We start from the raw sequence: 19,917 nt of genomic DNA on the forward strand, positions 1-19,917 counted from the left end.
GACTCAGGAACATGCTGGATCCAGGTACTCTGACATGGTCAGGACTTACATCTCTCTCTTTACTTGCTTTTTTCCCTTAGTCCAAAACATGGTGGTAGACAACTCCTGGGTGTCACACGTTGGATGTTCAGCAGTCAGCAGAGACTGACCTCCTCTACGCTCCAGTGTTAAAATCTCAAAGACCTAGTATTTGATAGAACAACTGGGTGACTATAGTAAAAAAAATTTAATTGTACATTTAAATTAACTAAAAGATTATAACTGGATTGTTTGTAAAACAAAGGATAAACACTTGAGATGATGGATACCCCATTTACCCTATGTGATTTATTTTTATTTTTATTTTTATTTTTTTTGAGACGGAGTCTCGCTCTGTCGCCCATGCTGGAGTGCAGTGGCGCAATCTCGGCTCACTGCAAGCTCCGCCTCCCGGGTTCACGCCATTCTCCCGCCTCAGCCTCTCCGAGTAGCTGGGACTACAGGCGCCGGCCACCACGCCCAGCTAATTTTTGTATTTTTAGTAGAGACGGGGTTTCACCGTGGTCTCAATCTCCTGACCTCGTGATCCGCCCGCCTCGGCCTCCCAAAGTGCTGGGATTACAAGCGTGAGCCACCGCGCCCGGCCCCCTGATGTGATTATTATGTGTTGTACGCCAGTATCAAAATATCTCGTGTACTCCATAAATATGTGGGTACAAATTAAATATAACAAATTGAAAAAAAAACACCCCATTACAGGAGAGGTCCAAATGAAAACATTTTGTTTGAGTTTAACTGGCCACAGGTCCAATGGTTTCCTATCCACCACACAGTGGGTAAACAGCTCAAGGGCGGGCTGCCCGCCAGCATTAACCTTTGAGTGGCAAACACTACCAGGGTGGCCATGGAAAATGCCCTCTTGCTGACCATAATTGTACAGAATGTGTGTAAATAAAAGCTAAAAGCAAAAAGAAAGAAAATTCTTTAGCTCTTCCAGAAGAGGCAAACGGAGAAATGAAGAAATATAAAGAGATAGGTACTATATAAATACTAGGTACTATAAATAGGGCATTTCCCAACCCACTAAATATTTTGATATTTTCCAGGGATGGAGCCAGAGATGTTCTGGAAGGATGAAGGAGACTAAGAGTAATTGGGGTGGGGTAGCAGAGAGTTTGCCAATCCCTATCTCACTGGGTTTTAGTTATGTTTCAGTTAATCTGCCTTCTCATTTATGAGGCAGGTATTGTTAGCTCCACTTTTCAGATGAGGATATTGAGATTTAGTAAGGTTATTACCCAAACTTACGAGAAAGCCAAGATTTCACAATATTTCAACCCAACTCGAGTTTGTCTAATACCAGTGCGTACCAATGGTATTATTAATCCAGACTGGGCGATGAATTAAAAACTCTGACGTGACGTGTCTGCGGGTTTCTGGAACAAGCCTGGGTCACCTGGGGACGCGGTGAAGTTGGCGTTGCCCTCCTTGCCATAATAGCTACTATTGTTTTGCAGCAGTTATTATGGATCAGATACTGTGCTGGGTCCATGACCTCATTTAGTCCTTACGACAATCCTGTGAGGTTGGCATTACTATGATCTCTATTTTACAGGTTAGGAAACTGAGCCTTAAATAAACTACTGGCTTTTCCTGAGTATTCTGTGAATAAATTCCTATTACTGAAATACTTAAAAGAGCTACATTAATAAATTAACAAAGCCTTCTTCGGAGCAACTGTGCTGAAATTCCTTACGCGTGACGTTCCCACCCTCTGCCACTCGGTGACGTCATGATCAATCCCACCACTACGTTCCCAGCCAAGCTCTACCGCCGCTATCTCGCGAGAGCCGTAGTTTCTTCCATTCTGTTTTGGACATGCGCGGGGCGTAAGGCGCTTTGGTCAGAGTGGTTTGATGGTTTTGTGTCAGTCTTCCTACAGATGAGCTTCCACAAGACACTTTTTCCCTTTCAGCCACCCCAGATATCGCGAGACTTGCTATTCTGCTCCCCGCCCCCCCACCTTGCGCCTGCGCAGGTCTTCAAAGCAGAAGGTCGCGCTTGGAGGAAGTGGCGGCTTTGAGTCCCGTGGCCCAAGCGCCGTTACTACTTCTCTGAAGCTCTTCTCGGCTGCTTGCCGAGACACCCTGCCGCCAAGATGCCTCGAATTATGATCAAGGGGGGCGTATGGAGGAATACCGAGGTAAGTCTCCTTTTCCCGCCGTCCGCTGCCCTCCGCTCCCTCTAGCAGCTTGTGCGCACGCGCGCGGAGGTCGGGGAGGCGAGGAGGAGACCCTGTGGGGTCTGCGTGGAGGGCAGCCCGGGGGCTGACCCTCGGGGCCCTTACCGTGTGTCCGGCCCCGTGTTGTGCGAGCGCCAGTAGGACAGGGACCGTGATGTCACCACCTGGCTACTCAGCTCCAAGCTCACTTGTTAGGCCCTGAGTGAACATTTGTTGACTTGAATACGCCCCCTCCCACCCCCCCGCCCCCGGAGGAACTCGGAGTTCCAACCCAGCGAGAGTTGGTCCCCCGGGGCACCATCCACTCAGTCCGGGCACCACTACTCTGTCTGATACTCAGAAATAAAGAAGTTGCCGTGGCCACAACTTTGTTTCTTCATTGACTTCCTTGCAGAGGGGAAGCAGTTTGAGTGCCAGGTTCAGAGAGCCCGTTTATGCCCGCATCTCTCTGGTTATCTGTTATCAGGGCATAATCTGTCTGCCATCCCGACAGATCCCAAGGTCTGTCTCTTTCTGTCACTGCCTTTGCCTAGATAGAAGCCGGAAAGGAAAAACTGCCTAGGATAGTCTCTGCTTCTAGGAACGTAGTGGATAGTGCCATTGGTGAGCCAAAGGGCAGTAGAGTGGGAGTGAAATAGAAATTAGATTTTAGTGCATTTTGTGTTCAGAGTGTACCGAATTTATCAGTTTCTGGAGCACATCATATCTTTTCATGCTCCGTGTCTTTTTTTCGTTAAATTTTATGGATTCTTTTTTTTTTTTTTTTTTTTTTTACATCTTTTGCCTTCCTAGCGCTTAATTCTGATCGTCCTTCAAACCTAGTTCGGAAACACTTCTTGGAATCTCTGTAAGGATTAGTTGCACCCCCAGTATTCTCATGGTACCTTTTTCTTCCGTTTGTTAAAGCTTGCTTTGTCTTTTTGTAAGCATCACATCCTCTGTGTGGTACTGGGTAAGTTTCTTAACTTCTGAAAGCCTCAGTTTTCTACTTTTTCTACATTGGGATAACACTACTTAGCTCTCTTGAGGATTACACGAGTTAATACGTTTGGAATATTTAGAACAGAGTAGGGCACATAGTAGCCTCTGAGTAAGTGCTAGTTGCTCTTTCACCTCACCAGACAGCATTGCGAGAAGACCAGGTCTTGGTATCCCTAGAACCTAGGACAGTAACCAACGTGAAGTAGGTTGCTTGACAGGTGTTTGCAGAATGAATCAAGTAGAGTAGGCATCTGCCATATTTATTTAGTTGAAAATGTGTTTAAGTGTAGTTGTACTGCAACCGAGTTACAAGTAAAGACAATGAAAACTGCGTCAGCTTGCACCGAGGGAACCAGACTATTTAAATTGGAGAAGAGATGACTTCTGAGGGAGAGACAGATATAAAATCAAGTAACAGTAGGATTCCTGTGCAGTGGTCAAAGCTCTGCAGTCCTTTTAAAAAAGTATCTTTGATCATGGGAAATGTAGAGGATGGAGTGGGGTATCTCAAGAGGCATGTACCTCAAATCCAATGTGGGAAAAAAAGCATAGAGGTAAAATCGCCTAAGCGCATGCATCTATGGCCCCATTTACCTTCTTGTCTTTGGCTTGGCTTGCCAGGCTGCCTTGAGATTGGTGCATTCCACATGGCGATGGGTGCCCTGGTGAAATGGTATCTAGAGACGGGGAAATTGGAAGGAGAGCTGACTGGTGGGGTTGGGGTGGAAATACGTAATTGTTAGGTTAGACCTGAGATGTGGATTCTTGGATCATAGTTGGGGTTAAGGGGCTGGAGGGGAAATGCCATATATAAACTTGAGACAGGAGGCTTGGATTGGAGAATATATTCACCAGAGTCCCAACTTGCTTCTTGAGGCCTGGATATGTCCTGTTTGATAAGACCTTTCCGCAAGAACTGTTTCAAGGTAGATGTTCAGGAAGTGTTTTTTGAGTGAGTGTATAAATGAATGAGTTATACCTTTTTGTTGTTATTGTGTTTTCTAGTTATCCTTTTTGAAGAGAAGGACAGCCACACGTTGAAGAATACTTTTTCTTAATATTTGTCATAAAGTAGGGTTTCTCAGATTGGGCTGTTCCCACTCCCAATTTATTGGAGAGTGTGGTATAAGTGTTGGTAGATGTCTTTCTAAGGGATTTCTTCTTAATTTCTTAATTCTTGGTTGCTGTTTATTATTATAGTTACTGAGGTTTTCATCCTTAGTCTTTTAACCTAGGGGGTGTGTATGTGCATGTTATGTGTGTCTGTCTCCAACAGCCCTATCAGAGTTAATTTAAATTTTGTCTTTTCTCACTTGGAGTTTTGTGACTCAATGTACTCTTTGGCAATTTTTTTTAGGATGAAATTCTGAAAGCAGCAGTAATGAAATATGGGAAAAACCAGTGGTCTAGGATTGCCTCATTGCTGCATAGAAAATCAGCAAAGCAGTGCAAAGCCAGATGGTATGTATCAGTTTAATAAGTGGAAAACAGAAAAGGAGCTTAATTATGATGATGGAAAGTGTCAACTCTGTGAACCTTATCAAAGAAAGCAGACATCGTGATATAACAAGGCATGGAGTGGGAGATGGAAGTTGAATTTTTGACTTAGCTGTCACTTGCTTCCTCTGTGATCTTAGGCAAGCCATTTTTCTATCCCTCTCCCCTGCCCTTGTTTTCTCCCAATTAGGGATAATAATACTTGGTCCTGACTGATAGAGATGTGAGTTGTCATCTAAATGGGTTAATGTATTTGAGAGTGCTTTGTGAAGCATACAAAGTCTACTTTCAGGGACAGATGAGCCCCAGCTTGTAAATTAATTGTGTTCTAAAAGTGCATAAATTAGCTGTTTTAGAACTTACTTTCTTAAAGAAATAAATGATAAATAATGGCTAATTTTCTAAGTAAGCCTACGGTAGTTAAGTTTCCTTATTATACAGTTGAAATATATATTTTATAATTAATATGTTATATGTTATATATATTAAACATATTTAATATGTTATATATATTAAAACATATAAGCCAGCTCTGAACCTGTGGTGTCACCTCTTTTTTATTTTTATTTTTTGAGATGGAGTCTCACTCTGTCGCCCAGGCTGGAGTGCAGTGGTGTGATCTCAGCTCACTGCAAGCTTCGCCTCCCGTGTTCACGCCACTCTCCTGCCATAGCCTCCCCAGTAGCTGGGACTACAGGCTTCTGCCACCATTCCAGGCTAAGTTTTTGTATTTTTAGTAGTGACGGAGTTTCACTGTGTTAGCCAGGATGGTCTCCATCTCCTGACCTCGTGATCCATCCACCTCGGCCTCCCAAAGTACTGGGATTACAGGCGTGAGCCACCGTGCTCGACTGGTGTCACCTCTTAAATCATAGAGTAGTGGACACGTGAAGCTATTTAGTATGTTCTTGGCATGAGTTATTTAGCACCATCCCCAACTCATGTGGCATTAGGAAAATACTTTGGATTATACAAGAATAACCTAACTTCCTAGGCACCTGGTTAGGGGAAAAGATCAGAATGTAGACATTGGCCAGGTGCGGTGACTCACATCTGTAAGCCTAGCACTTTGGGAGGCCAAGGCTGGGATCACTTGAGGTCAGGAGTTTGAGACCAGCCTGGCCAACATGGTGAAAACCCTGTCTCTACTAAAAATCCAAAAATTAGCCAGGCGTGGTGGCTACTTGGGAGGCTGAGGTGGGAGGATCAGTTGAAGCCAGGAGGTGGAGGCTGCAGTGAGCTGAGATGGTGCCACTGCACTCCAGCCTTGGCGACAGAGCGAGGCTTTTTGAATGTAGAAATTGGCTGTTAAGAGGAAGATGATTTTTAGGCTGAAGAAATGGTTCTGATTTCTGTTTGTCTTAGTGGTACCAGTTCCTACTCTCATATTTGGTAGGACTTAAGTCCTGTTTGCCTGCCTGTCATCCAGCTAAGTAGACTGGATGGAAAAGGTGGGCTGGGTGGGGAATTAGGAAAGACAGAGGGGATGTCATAGTAGTTTTACTTAAATTTTAAAACATACCAAATGAAAAGATACGGTGAATTTAGTGAGTGTAAGTCAAATGCTTAAAGAAATAAGCCATGGTGTGAGAATCAAAGCATGAGAAAATAGTATGAAAACTAGAAACACTGTAAGAAACGTGAGGTTGTATTGTCTTCCAATTATTTCAAAATTTCTAGAAAAGTGTAAAATAAATAAAAACATGATAGTTGAGAAAGAAGGCATATGATCATGAGTCAGTGAAGTAACCTTTTTTAACCATTACTAATCTTGCATAATTAAAATAAAATAGAATGTGATGAGATGGGGAATATTGACTGGGGTAAGTGTAACCACACAGCAAATATTCTGTTGTCAAAAAGAACAGTTTTAGTAATTGAAGGATGAGAGCACAAGTCAGTGTATGCATTGTGCAAATTGGATATTTATGCCAGGTAACTGATTAATATGGAAAATGATCTATTTTTAATAGGTATGAATGGCTGGATCCAAGCATTAAGAAGACAGAATGGTCCAGAGAAGAAGAGGAAAAACTCTTGCACTTGGCCAAGTTGATGCCAACTCAGTGGAGGACCATTGCTCCAATCATTGGAAGAACAGCGGCTCAGTGCTTAGAACACTATGAATTTCTTCTGTAAGTGAATCTTCAGAAAGAGCATAGAATATATGTATATGTTCTGAAAGAGGCTGAATAAACTTTGAGTATTTTCTGTCTTTAAACTTTTAATTATGGATGTGAGTAAACCCAAAGCTAAAGCCATTGGATATTTTCCAAATCTCAGATAGTTCATCAAAATTATGCCTTCTGTCATATACTTCCTAAAATAATAATTTAAAAGAATTATACAAGTCATGCATGTTCATCATAGAAAATCTGGGGAAGAAATAGTAAAAGAGCAAAGAAAAGTCACCCGTAATCACACTGCTAAGAATTAACTACTGGAACATTTTGGTTCTTTACTAATAGTTTTTTTTTTTTTTAATTTGTATGGCCATACTGCATTTGTGATTAGGATCTGTTTGTGTCCCATTTCAGAGTGATTGAAACCAGTCACTGAAATTAGCAAATTTTAATATCATTTCTTTCAGATGAAGTGATAGTAAAAAGGCTTTATGTTGTTAAAGCCCATCCATTGGTTTTTTTGGGGGAAAAAGAGTGTCAGAACTTGGAAATCTGGTAATTTTAACACTAAATGGTACTTAGTGTGACTAACTCCTATGGGCTTTTTTCTAGGGATAAAGCTGCCCAAAGAGACAATGAAGAGGAAACAACAGATGATCCACGAAAACTTAAACCTGGAGAAATAGATCCAAATCCAGAAACAAAACCAGCGCGGCCTGATCCAATTGATATGGATGAGGGTAAGTGTATGCTTTGAGGAATTTATTTCTTTGGTAACTGTAAACTCCTCGGGTTTCACTCTTTCAGTTCCTTTCTGAACTCCTCTACTTTAGAATCCCTTTTTTTTTTTTTTGAGACAAGGTCTTTCTCTGTTACCCAGGCTGGAATGAAGTGGCACAATCATGGTTCACTGCAGTTTTGACCTCCTGGGCTTAAGCAGTCCTCCCATCTCAGCCTCCTGAGTAGTTGAGACTACAGGTTTATGCCGCCATAACTGGCTAATTTTTAAATTTTTTTGTAGGGATTGGGTCTCCCTGTGTTACCCAGGCTGGTCTCAAACTCCTGGGCTTAAGCTATCCACCCTTTTCTGCCTCCCAAAGTGTTGAGATTATAGGTGTGAGCCACCATATCTGGCCCCCAATTCTATCAGCAGTGTTCTTATTCTAAGTATCTTTCCAAATATGTCCAGTCTTTTCTGTTATAGAGTAGTTGCTTTTTCTGAACAGTGCCCCTTCATCTTCTGTTTCTTCAATTCAGTTAATTAAGCAGTGTTACTGGGTGTGGTGGTGTGTACCTGTAGTGCTAGCTGCTAAGGAAGTTGAGGTGGGTCAGTCTCTTTAGCCCAGAAGTTGGAGGCCAGTCTGGGCAACATAACCCCTTGAGCCCAGAAGTTGGAGGCCAGTCTGGGCAGCATAACGAGACCCTGTTTTTAAAATTGAGTAGTGTCATTCTACTGGGTAGATTTTTCAGAGGCTAGAGGTGAGCCCTTGAAGATCCTGTTTCTCATTCCTATTCCATGGAGAGAGACAACAAGTCAGAATATTGGACCTCAGTCGTCCTATTAATTACTTATTTGACTGTAGGCAAGTTACTTATTCTGTGTGAGAAGGCAACCTGTGAGGTGGTGATGGAGACTTAACAGTGATTCTGGGAGGCATTGAATCAGGAATTCCACAATAGAAAGTGGAACCTAAGTGTCCATTAATGGGTGAATGGATAAAGAAAATGTGGGCTGGGCATGGTGGCTCACGCCTGTAATCCCAGCACTTTGGGAGGCTGAGGTGGGCAGATCACTTGAGCCCAGGAGTTCAAGACCAGCCTGGCCAACATGGTGAAACCCTTCCTCTATAAAAAATACAAAAATTAGCCAGGTGTGGTGGCGCATGCCTGTAGATCCAGCTACTGGGGAGGCTGAGGTGGGAGAATCACTTGAGCCCGGGAGGCTGGGTTTGCCATGAGTCGAGATCAAGCACCGCACTCCAGCCTGGGCAACAGAGCAAGACCCTGTCTCAAAAAAAAAAAAAAAAAAGTACACACACACACACACACACACACACACACACACACACACACGAATACTATTTGGTCATAAAAAGCAATGAAATCATGTCATTTGCAGCAACATGGATGGCACTAGAAGTCATTATGTTAAGTGAAATAAGCCAGGCACAGAGAGACAAATACTGCATATTCTTCCTCATATGTGGGAGCTAAAAGTGTTGATCTCATGGAGATAGAGAATAAAGTGATAGATGCCAGAGGCTGGGTACGGTGTGTGGGTGGGAGAGCAGGATTAAGAGAGGTTGGTTAATGGGTACAAACATAGATGGAAAGAAATAAGTTATAATGTTTGATAGCAGAATAGAGTGACTATAGTTAGCAACAGTGTATTACATATTTTAAAGTACTTGGAAGAGAGATCTGAAATAAATACTCAAGGTGATGGATACCCCAGATATCCTGACTTGATCATTACACATTCTATGCATGTAACAAACTCTCACATGTACCCTATAAACATGTAAAGTATGATGTATCAGTTAACAGAGTCAGGAATTGGATTTTCAACCCGTGTGTGCCACCTATTAGCTGTTTGACCTTAGACAAGTCATAAAATCTCTCTGAGCTTTGATTCCCTTTCTTGCTAGATGGGGAATACTAATACCTGCTTTACCTTAGCAGGGTTGTTGTGAAGCACTCAGTGAATATTTGTTGAGTTTCTAAAATGTAAAGTTTGAACGTAGTGATTCCCAAAGGCAGGCTGTGGCTAGGCTGGCTGCATCATTATCACAGACGGAGCATTTAAAAATAGAAATATCAGGGCTTCTCCTGTATATACTGAGTCAGTACATCTGGGGTGGTGTGGGAGGCAAGGGAACAGCAGTGATCTTGGAATCTGAGTATTTTACAAGTTCCCATGTGATTTAGTTGGAAAGCCTTGCATAGGAATTGTTCTAAGGCATCAATAGTGGCATGTATTATTCCATTCTGTAGAGCCACGAAAAATGTATTGGAGGAGAGAAATTGTTCTGAGGGGAAAAAAAGTATCTAATGATAGCAGTTCTCTCATAATTAAATAGTTTTTACCCTATTTCACAATTTGTGCTTTGCCAGTTAGTTGATAATGAAGGATACAATAATTGTAGCCACTGTTTAATGAAGGCTTGCGGGATGCTTTACATACTTCATTTTACTTAGCTCTTCTCAAAATCCTTGTGAAATAGGAATTGTTATTCCAATTTTATAGGGAAACATGCTTAGGGAGGGTAAGTAAGTGACTAAGGTCACATAGCTAGCAAGTGGTGGGCCTGGTTTTTAACCTAGGTTCTTTGACTTCAAAACTCAAGCTGTTTCCATTATGCTACACCATAAAATCAGTATTTTTATGTTTTTTTTCTCATTTTGAGGAATAGAGTGTCTCTTACATACCTCGCTTCTAGAGTTTGTAAGAACTAAGAAAATACTTAGTTTTTCTTCTTTTAATTTTTGCAGATGAACTTGAGATGCTTTCTGAAGCCAGAGCCCGCTTGGCTAATACTCAGGGAAAGAAGGCCAAGAGGAAAGCAAGAGAGAAACAATTAGAAGAAGCAAGGTATGTGTGGATATAGGAATAAAAAACAAAGTGTTTTTCTCCCATAACAATCAACACAGAATACTTCTGTGACCAGATAACGTGTTTTTTTTTTTTTCCCTCCCCACCAGCAATCAGGCAGTCAATTCTGCAGTGGATAGCTGGGTGTCCTCTAATTCAGTTAATTCTAATACTGTCTACCTGGAGATAGCTCCAGATCTTACAGGTTGAGGACTTAGTCCCACAAGACTGAACCCCGGTTTTGATGCTGACCCTAAGCCCCAGGTTATCTTGCTTGTGTTTCTGACCAACGAGCCGGGTTCCACCACCCCCTCCTTGGGTTCCATTCATCTGCTAGAGGGCTCACAGAACTCAGGGAAACACCCACATTTACTGGTTTATTACAAAGGATATTTTGAAGGATACAAATTAACAGCCACATGAAGAGATACATAGGGTGAAGCCTGGAAGGGTCCCTGAGTGCAGGTGCTTATGTCCCGTTGGAGTTGCGGTATGCCACCCTCCCAGCAAGTGAGTGTGTTCTTGTTCACCTTTTTGGAAGCCCCCATGTATTTGGCTGCCCACAAGTTCTCCAGACTCTGTCCTTTTGGGTTTTTATGGAGGCTTCATTAAATAGGCAAGATTGATTACATCATTGGCCGTTGCTTATCAACTCAACCTTTAGCCCTTCTCCCCTCCCCTGAGGTTGGGGGGTATGGCTGAAAGTCCCAACCCCTCTAATCCTGCTGTGGCCCTTCTGGTGACTGCCAGCTATCAGTCAACTCATTAACATGCAGAAAGACACTTACCACTTGGAAGAGTCCCAGGATTTTAGGAGTTGTATTGTTGGAAACAGGGCTGAAGACCAAATACATTATTTCACAACACGTGCTTGTCTCCCCATTCATAGTTCAATAATTAGTCTAGGCATCCTTAGGACCAATAAAACTGCATGATTTATTAACCTTGTTGGGTGAATAATAATTGGAATTGTCCAGTTCCCATTTCGCTAGTATTCTTTAACTTCTTTATTTCTCTGAAAATATCTTGTATTTTTTTTTCCCCTAACCATTTCAGAATAGTTATAGAAAACCATATTTAAAAAAAAATTTAAGCTATGGCAGAAGTATTGCCCAGTTTATCCAGTATGTCGAGTGTGTTCTGTTGGCCTATGAGAGCTTCATTTGTTGTAGCTGTTTTGGAGTCACATGACTGTAGGGCACACAAGATTATGTGTCTTTTGTATGACTGCCAATTAGTAACTTTCCTTGATTGGTATTGGGAAGGCACTGGCTGTAAAACAGGAAACTTGGCTGAACAAAGAGGGAATCAATGAGCTTAGAACCAAATTTTAGGCCCTTATAGAAATCTTCTTTTAAAAAGTAAATGAATATATATTACACATTGTCTTTCACCCAGGATTTTCTTCACTTTCCCCTTTTTTCCTTTTGGTTAAGTCCATGATCGATATCAGTCCTAATAGCCCAGAAACCAAGATGATGTCACTAAAGGGCAAATCTGGACTGTGTAACAGCTTATTAGCTTCTGGGATTCAGGCCCTAGAATAACCATCCCTTGTGGCCCCCAGATTGGCCTGCTGGTTCTTCTTGACCTGATGAGTAGCGTTATGTTGTAATTAATGGCTTTGAAGTGCCAGATCCTGGGATGGAGGATTTTTTAATGCCTGAGGATGCATGTTGGCAGAGCTAGCCAATTGCTAGCCTAGAATAGCTAGCTTATTTGGGGGTATTAGCTGCCTGGGACAGTAAACAGAAACCAAGAGGAGGTACTAACTTTTCTACCATTCTTGGCCACCTCTCTATTCTATATGCTCTTTAGAGTTAAGTACTGTGAGTAAGGTTGAAAAAAAATCACTTTTCCATTTTTATCCATGGTTGTAGGGGACAAAATTTTTAGAGCCCTTTAACCACGTGGATTGGGCCAGGGACACAGGAAATGCATATGTGAAAAATCTCCAAGTGTGGCTAGCATTGATTGCTTTAAATAAAATTTGCAGATTTTAATTTACCCTGTAATTTCTTGTAGGCATTCTTGTAGAATCTACATATCTTTGTAAGTTACATTGTAACAGGCCGGATTGGCCTCTATGCAAAGTGCAGCGCAGGGCTATTTGCTTTTAAATGTTAAATTACAAATCTACCTTATAACTTAAAGCAGTTTTTTATTGATTATAAAAGTAACACATTTTTCCTTCTAGTATTGTTAATGTTCTCATTTTGGGACATAGATAATATAATGCTATATGGCTTGGTTATATTCATTTAGCATTATTGTGTAAAGGTTTTCTTTTTTTTTTTTTTTTTTTTTTTTGAGACAGTGTCTCACTCTGTCGCCCAGGCTGGAGTGCAGTGGCGCAATCTCGGCTCACTGCAAGCTCCGCCTCCCGGGTTCACGCCATTCTCCTGCCTCAGCCTCTCCGAGTAGCTGGGACTACAGGCGCCCACCACCACGCCCGGCTAATTTTTTGTATTTTTAGTAGAGACGGGGTTTCACCGTGGTCTCGATCTCCTGACCTCGTGATCCGCCCACCTCGGCCTCCCAAAGTGCTGGGATTACAAGCGTGAGCCACCGTGCCCGGCCTCATTATTGTGTAAAGGTTTTCTAATGTGGTTTGAAGTCCTTATTTCCATTATTTAAAGAATGAAATTACTTTAAAATTTGAAATATATTTTTCTAAACCTTTCTCTCTCTCAACATAGATGTGCATTTATGTGTATACAAAGATTATACTGTACTGTTTTAATGAGAAGTCAGCTGTAAATCTTACTGAGATTTCCTTGTAAGTGTTAAATCATTTTTGTCATACTGCTTTTAATTTTAATTTTAATTTCTTTTAAGAGAGGGTCTTTCTCTGTTGCCTAGGCTGTAGTGCAGAGTTCACTGCAGCCCTGTGCACCTGGGCTCAAGCAGTCCTCTGCCTTAGCCCCCTGAGTAGCTGGATCTACAGATGCACACCACCACTCCCACCTAATTAAAAAAAATTTTTTTTGTCGAGATGGAGTCTGGCTATGTTGACCAGGCTGGTCTTGAACTCCTGACCCCAAGCTATCCTCTTTTCTTGGCCTCCCAAGGTGATGGGATTGCAGGTGCGAGCCACTGTGACTGGCCTGTCCTGCTGGTTTTAAATCTTCTCGTCTTTGGCTTTCAACATTTTTAATATGATGTGTCTGTTTGTAGATTTATTTTTGTTTATCTTACTTGGAGTTCATTGAGCTTACTGGATGTGTAGATTAATGTTTTTCAATAAATTTTTCAAAATTTCAGCCATTATATATCTTCAAATATTTAATTCTGCTGTTTTCACTTCTCTCCTTTTGGTACCCTTGTATATGCTTATGTTGGTGGATTTAATAGTGCCAGATATTTCTCTGAGGCTCTATTTGTATTTCTTCATTCTTTTTCTCTGTTTAGATTGTGTAATTGTTACTGCTCTGTTTTAAAGTTTGTTAATTCTTCTGCCAGTTAACATCTACTGTTGAGCCTCTCTAGTGAAGTTTACATTTCAGAGTACTTTGTTTTGTTTTGTTTTTTGAGACGGAGTCTTGCTCTGTCGCCAGGCTGGAGTGCAGTGGCGTGATCTAGGCTCACTGCAAGCTCCGCCTCCTGGGTTCACGCCATTTTCCTGCCTCAGCCTCCTGAGTAGCTGGGACTACAGGCACCTGCCACCACACCTGGCTAATTTTTTGTATTTTTAGTAGAGACGGGGTTTCACCATGTTGGCCAGGATGGTCTTGATCTCTTGACCTCGTGATCCGCCTGCCTCAGCCTCCCAAAGTGCTGGGATTACAGGCGTGAGCCACCATTCCCAGCCTGTACTTTTTTTTTTTTCTTTTAGACAGTTGCTCTGTCACCCAGGCTAGAGTGCAGTGGCATGATCTCTGCTCACTGCAACCTCCACCTGCCAGGTTCAAGCAATTCTCCTGCCTCAGCCTCCTGAGTAGCTGGGACTACAGGCGTGTGCCACCATAGTCGGCTAATTTTTGTATTTTTAGTAGAGACAGAGTTTCACCATGTTGGCCAGGCTGGTCTCAAACTCCTGACCTCAGGTGATCTGCCCGTCTCGGCCTTCCAAAGTGCTGGGATTACAGTGTGAGCTACCACACCTGGCTACCTTATTTTTTTTTTAATTAAATAATTTTTTTTTCATTTTTGTTATTTCATTCTTTTTCTAAGTTAGCTGATCAGCTTTGTGCTTTTCAATTTGAGAATTCCATTTGGTTCTTTTTAAGCATTTCTCTCTCTTTACTGATATTCTCTATTTGATGCAACATTGTTATCATACCTTCCTTTACTTCTTGGTTTCCTTTTGTTCTTGGAACATAATGGCTACTTTCAAGTTTGTTAATCTGACATCTGGTTGTACTCAGGCAGTTTCTGTTGCTTGCGTTTTTTCTAGCATATGGGTCATTCTTTCCTGTTTCTTTGCATGTCTTATAATTTTTTGTTGGAAACTAGACATTTTAGATAATATATTGTAGCAATTTTGGGTACTCCCCCAGCCTTCGTTTATTATTTGCTTGTTTACTTGTTTGGCGACTGGTTTATTTTATTTTATTTTATTTTATGTTTTTGAGACGGAGTCTCGCTCTGTCACCCAGGCTGGAGTGCAATGGCATGATCTTGGCTCACTGCAACCTCTGCCTCCTGGGTTCAAGTAGTTCTCTTGCTTCAGCCTCCAGAGTAGCTGGGATTACAGGCACTCTCTACCGTGCCTGGCTAATTTTTGTATTTTTAATAGAAACAGGGTTTCCCCATGTTGGCCAGGCTGGTCTCGTGACCTCAGATGATCCACCTGCCTTGGCCTCCCAAAGTCCTGGGATTATAGACATGAGCCAGCGTGTCTGGCCAATTTTAGTCAATCTATTCTTCCCTCACCTCCTGTGAGAAGCATCTGATGTTGCTCCTCAGGGAGACAGTCTTGGATATGCTCACAGACACCCTGGGATGGCATGGTTTGGGCAGTGCTCTCTTTGACATTCCTTTCTCTGTTAAGTTTCACTGATTGCCAGCTGTTTGCTGTGTTGTTTTCAACAATGTCCTGGGGCATAAGTTGCACTACAAATTGATCCAGTCAAATTTGGGCTCCTTTGAAGGGATGCTTCCTGATATCAGTGTTTGAGATTTGTTCTCACCCCAGGAGGGCTCCTCCCAGCTCTTATTCCCTGTTTCTCTCTGGCAAACTAGTAGGCCTACAGATTGATTCACTGGTATCTCCATTGAGTCTGTCAAGTTTCTTCCCAACTTGCCTTTTACCAGAACTTCCACTGTTTTTGAGAGTGCCCTTAGGCTTGAACTTCTCTACACTCTTGCAGATGAAGTCCTTTTGTTTGAGGAGAGATGTGATCTCTCAGTTCTGTGTCCTGCTTCTTCCCCAGGGCTCTGACAGGACATGTCTCCAAGTGACAGCCCTACTTTATTAGCTGAGTGTTTGGTGGGAAGTGGGGGATGGACAGCAGCCCAAGGTTTCCTTGGCTTGCCCTCCCCATCCACCCCCAGCGTGGAACCCTCATCTCATAAGCCAGGGCAAAGGCTATCAGGGCCCCAGTATTCTCAGCAGCACTGTGTCCAAAGCTAGGACTTCTGTTTGGATGGAAGAAGGAAGCCCACTTCTCAGCCACTGTTGATGGAACTTTGCCACCAGAAATACGGATGTCCTACTCCTCCTGGAATGAAAGCCCTACTACTGGGAGCTGGAGGGGAGAAGGAGTCCTGGGTTCTTGGCTGCACTTGTGTGGAGTGGAGTCTCCGTTTCTCTGAGCTGGGGGGAAGGAGGGAGTGGGTCTTGATTTAAATATTATATTCTTGTGTTTCTTACCGAGTTAAAGTAGATTTTCTTGATTTAATGTTTATATATTTGCTGTATCTGCTTCTGATCCTCTTCAGAGACTTTAATTGGTTGTTTTTAAAATATATGTAATTTTCACCATTCTCCCTGGGTAGTGAGTTTATGGAGTTCCTCATGCTGTCATGCTGGAAGTTACTCATAGATACTGTTTTGTAACTTGTTTTCCGTCTTTAATATTGTGAATAGCTTTTCTTATCACGAAATCATTACAGTTATAGCAACGTAGGAAGATACAAAGAAAAAAAGTAAAAATTAAATGGAATTCCACCCTCCAATGACTATCGTTATTAATATTTTGGTGGACATCCTTCATATCTCCTCAGGCATATATTCATTGATAGATATGCATACAGTTCTTACGTGTTGCTCTGTAACATGTAAACTTTCTAACATTTTTTACACAGTGGTATGTCTTGGGCCTCTTTCCATGTCAGAGTAGATTTATAGCCTTTTAAAAGTTTATGTAAATGTCTGTATAATATCTTATAAATTCATTTAATTTCTTACTGATAGATGTTTAGATTGTATCCAGCTATCTACTGTTATAAACAGTGCTTAGTAAACAGCTTTGTAATTAAGTCCTTGCTTATGGTGTAACTTATTTCCTTAGGCTAAAGGCTAAGGAGTGAAATTGCTGCTCAAAAAATATGAAAATCTTTAGACTGTGAATGTGTATTTCTAACTTCTCTTTGGGAAGAGATGCACCAATATACTTTTTCATTACCAGTGCAGCAGACTGTCCATTTTTTGCAGCCTTGCCACTAAAACAAAACAAAAAACTGAATGGTATTAATTAGATATGCACAAATGGTACTTGTTAATTTAATTTGTGATTCTTTAATTGTTAAGTAAAACTTTTGTCATTTTAGTTACCTGCATTTTTTCCTTTGTGAATTGTTTCCTTTTGCTCTTTTTACACCCTTTGAGTGCATTTAAAAAAAAAAACTTTGCTTTGACTCTTTATATTTAACCGTCATACTAGTTGCAAATATTTTTTCCTACCATTTGCTTTTTAATTTCATTTATAAATTTTCATAGTGTTACAGTTAGAAGTTTTATATCTCAAAGCTATTCAGTGTGCAGATGAGTGGGTTAAAAGGAAAAAAAGCTGTTGATTTTTTTCCTTTGCCATTTATTTAATTTATATTTAGTAAGTACATTTCCATCCAGAGATAAGCTATGTATTTACTTGTAGTTCCTTTTGGTTTTTCTTTTTGCCTTATTATGTGCATGTGTGTGTGCACCTTTAAATTAAAACTAGGATTTGTTTTGGTGAATGGTGTGAGGTAAGGATTTAAATAAATATTTCTTCCCCAAATAAATAGATACTTTTTTTTAACTGTATGGGATAATTTATCCCTGTCACATGGCAGATGATTTTCAAAGTGATTTTGCATTCTTTTCAGACGTCTTGCTGCCCTCCAAAAAAGAAGAGAACTTCGAGCAGCTGGCATAGAAATTCAGAAGAAAAGAAAAAGGAAGAGAGGAGTTGATTATAATGCTGAAATCCCATTTGAAAAAAAGCCTGCCCTTGGTTTTTATGATACTTCCGAGGAAAACTACCAAGCTCTTGACGCAGATTTCAGGAAATTAAGACAACAGGATCTTGATGGGGAGCTAAGATCGTAAGTTGCCTTTCTGATTTTGGAAATGGAAAGGAATAGCAGGAGGGGTCTTACGAAGGGCCAAGTATTATCCTTGTCAGAGCCAGATTTTTATTATTTATTTATTTTAAATTTTTTAAAATTAATTTTTTTTTTTTTAGACAGGGTCTTGCTGTGTTGCCCAGGCTGGAGTACAGTGGTACAAACACGGCTTACTGAAGCCTTGACCTCCTGGGCTCAAGCAATCCTTCCACCTCAGCCTCCTGAGTAGCTAGGCCTTCAGGTGCACACCACCACACCTAGCTAATTTTTTGTTTTTTATTTTGTAGGGTGGGATCTCCTTTTGTTGTCCAGACTGGTCTCAAACTCCTGGGCTCAAGTGATCCTCCTTAAAGTGTTGGGATTATAGGCATCAGTTACTATGCCTGGCCTAGATTTTTATTAGTACAATGTGGCCTACATATGGTTTTATTTATTTAATGGATTCATCTTTCTGAGAAAATTAGGGACTCTGGCTATCATGTTTTTAGCACAGAATGCTGTTTATGGCTCTTGAGTTGAAATGCATGGCTCTTAATTGACTGTTTTTGAATCACATCTTAACTTTTATGTACATTTATGAATAGGTTAGTTTTACTAGTGGCTGAGTAATCTGTCAAAATTGAGTCTGGTATTTTTAGCCTTTAAAAAAAATTTTTTTTTTGTTTTAAGACAAAGTCTCACTCTATCACTCAGGCTGGAGTGCAGTGGCATGATCACAGCTCACTGTATCCTCCACCTCCCAGGATCAAGCAGTCCTTCCACCTCAACCTCCCAAGTAGCTGGGAGTACAGATGTGTGCCACCATGACTGGCTAATTTTTTATTTTTTGTAGAGAGGTGGGTCTTGCCGTGTTATCCATGCTGGCCTTGAACTCCTAGGCTCAAGCTACCCTCCCTTTGCGTCCCTCACAAAGTGTTGGGATTACAGGCATGAGTCACCACACCCGGCCCTTGTAGTCTTTTCTAGTGAAAAATTTTACCTTGTTTTTATTAAGATGAAATTAAAAGAAAAAACTTACTGATCCTTTCACTTGATGGGATAGATAAACATTTATAAAATCTTTATGTTTTAGGGCACAGCAGATTTTCCCTATTTCTTGAGATTTTTAGTTTCTTTAAATCTCATCTGAATATTGTAGGGATAGTATTTTATGGTTGTCAAGAATTTTTTAAAAGTTTTCTTCTCTGTTGACCTTTCATTTCTGTTGACATGAATTGTTACAAAACAACAGCTATCAGCCATTGTAAAATAGGATTTTCTTAGATGTACTCTATTGTATTTATTCCTCAGATTAGGACTTTGCTTTAGGTAGGCTCTACAAATAAAGAGATTGAACAGGAAAACTATTCATTTGGAAGGAGTACGAAGTGGGGGAGGCAAGAAAGACACACAGAAGGGGAAGAGGTATTCCTGGAGCTTTGAAAGACTGCTTTGAGCCTGTCTTTAGGCTTCCTAACCGTGTTTAGATGTCACTTGTCAGTATTAAGACAGCCTTTTTTAAAAAATTGTGAATTTTAAGAATCATGACAATTTAATAACAAGTTTTAAAGGGAAATTTAAAAATTATGTTTTAATTTTCTTTCATACACATTTTCCTTTTTACATACTTGTCGTACTTTTTCCTATGTGCACACATGTTTTTATTGAATGTATTCATAATATACGAATAGTTTTTGTTTTGACGTTATGTGGAATGTTTTGCTTATCACAATCTTCATACTTATATGTTTTAATATTTAGTACTTCAATTAGGATACCTTATTAATAATTTTGTTGCTATTCTGAGTTTGCTTTCATCTTGAATATAGTAAGTAATGGTGTAGGGGACTACTTAATGTATATTGTTTTTGCCTTTTTTTAGTTCTTTTCTTTTTTTTTTTTTTTGAGATGGAGTCTTTCTCTATTGCCCAGGCTGGAGTATAGTGGTGCAATCTCAGCTCACTGCAACCTTCGTCTCCCAGGTTCTAATGATTCTCCTGCCTCAGCCTCCCGAGTAGCTGGGATTACAGGCA

The 19,917-nt window shown here is 40.9% G+C and overlaps 1 protein-coding gene across 1 annotated transcript in view; it reads left to right on the plus strand.

Moving 5' to 3' along the window:
* Positions 1-1,959: 1,959 nt before the first annotated feature.
* Positions 1,960-19,917, plus strand: part of CDC5L (cell division cycle 5 like) — a 57,843-nt gene continuing 39,885 nt past the window's right edge. Inside the window, exons 1-6 of the mRNA XM_030796192.1 lie at positions 1,960-2,182; positions 4,560-4,663; positions 6,673-6,834; positions 7,435-7,562; positions 10,315-10,414; positions 17,666-17,884. Of these exons, the coding sequence (XP_030652052.1) occupies positions 2,138-2,182; positions 4,560-4,663; positions 6,673-6,834; positions 7,435-7,562; positions 10,315-10,414; positions 17,666-17,884 (758 nt within the window). The 5' untranslated portion in view covers positions 1,960-2,137. The remainder of the gene's footprint in view (positions 2,183-4,559; positions 4,664-6,672; positions 6,835-7,434; positions 7,563-10,314; positions 10,415-17,665; positions 17,885-19,917) is intronic.

Source organism: Nomascus leucogenys, chromosome 17 (genome assembly GCF_006542625.1).
Source record: "Nomascus leucogenys isolate Asia chromosome 17, Asia_NLE_v1, whole genome shotgun sequence".
Taxonomy (NCBI): Eukaryota; Metazoa; Chordata; class Mammalia; order Primates; family Hylobatidae; genus Nomascus; species Nomascus leucogenys.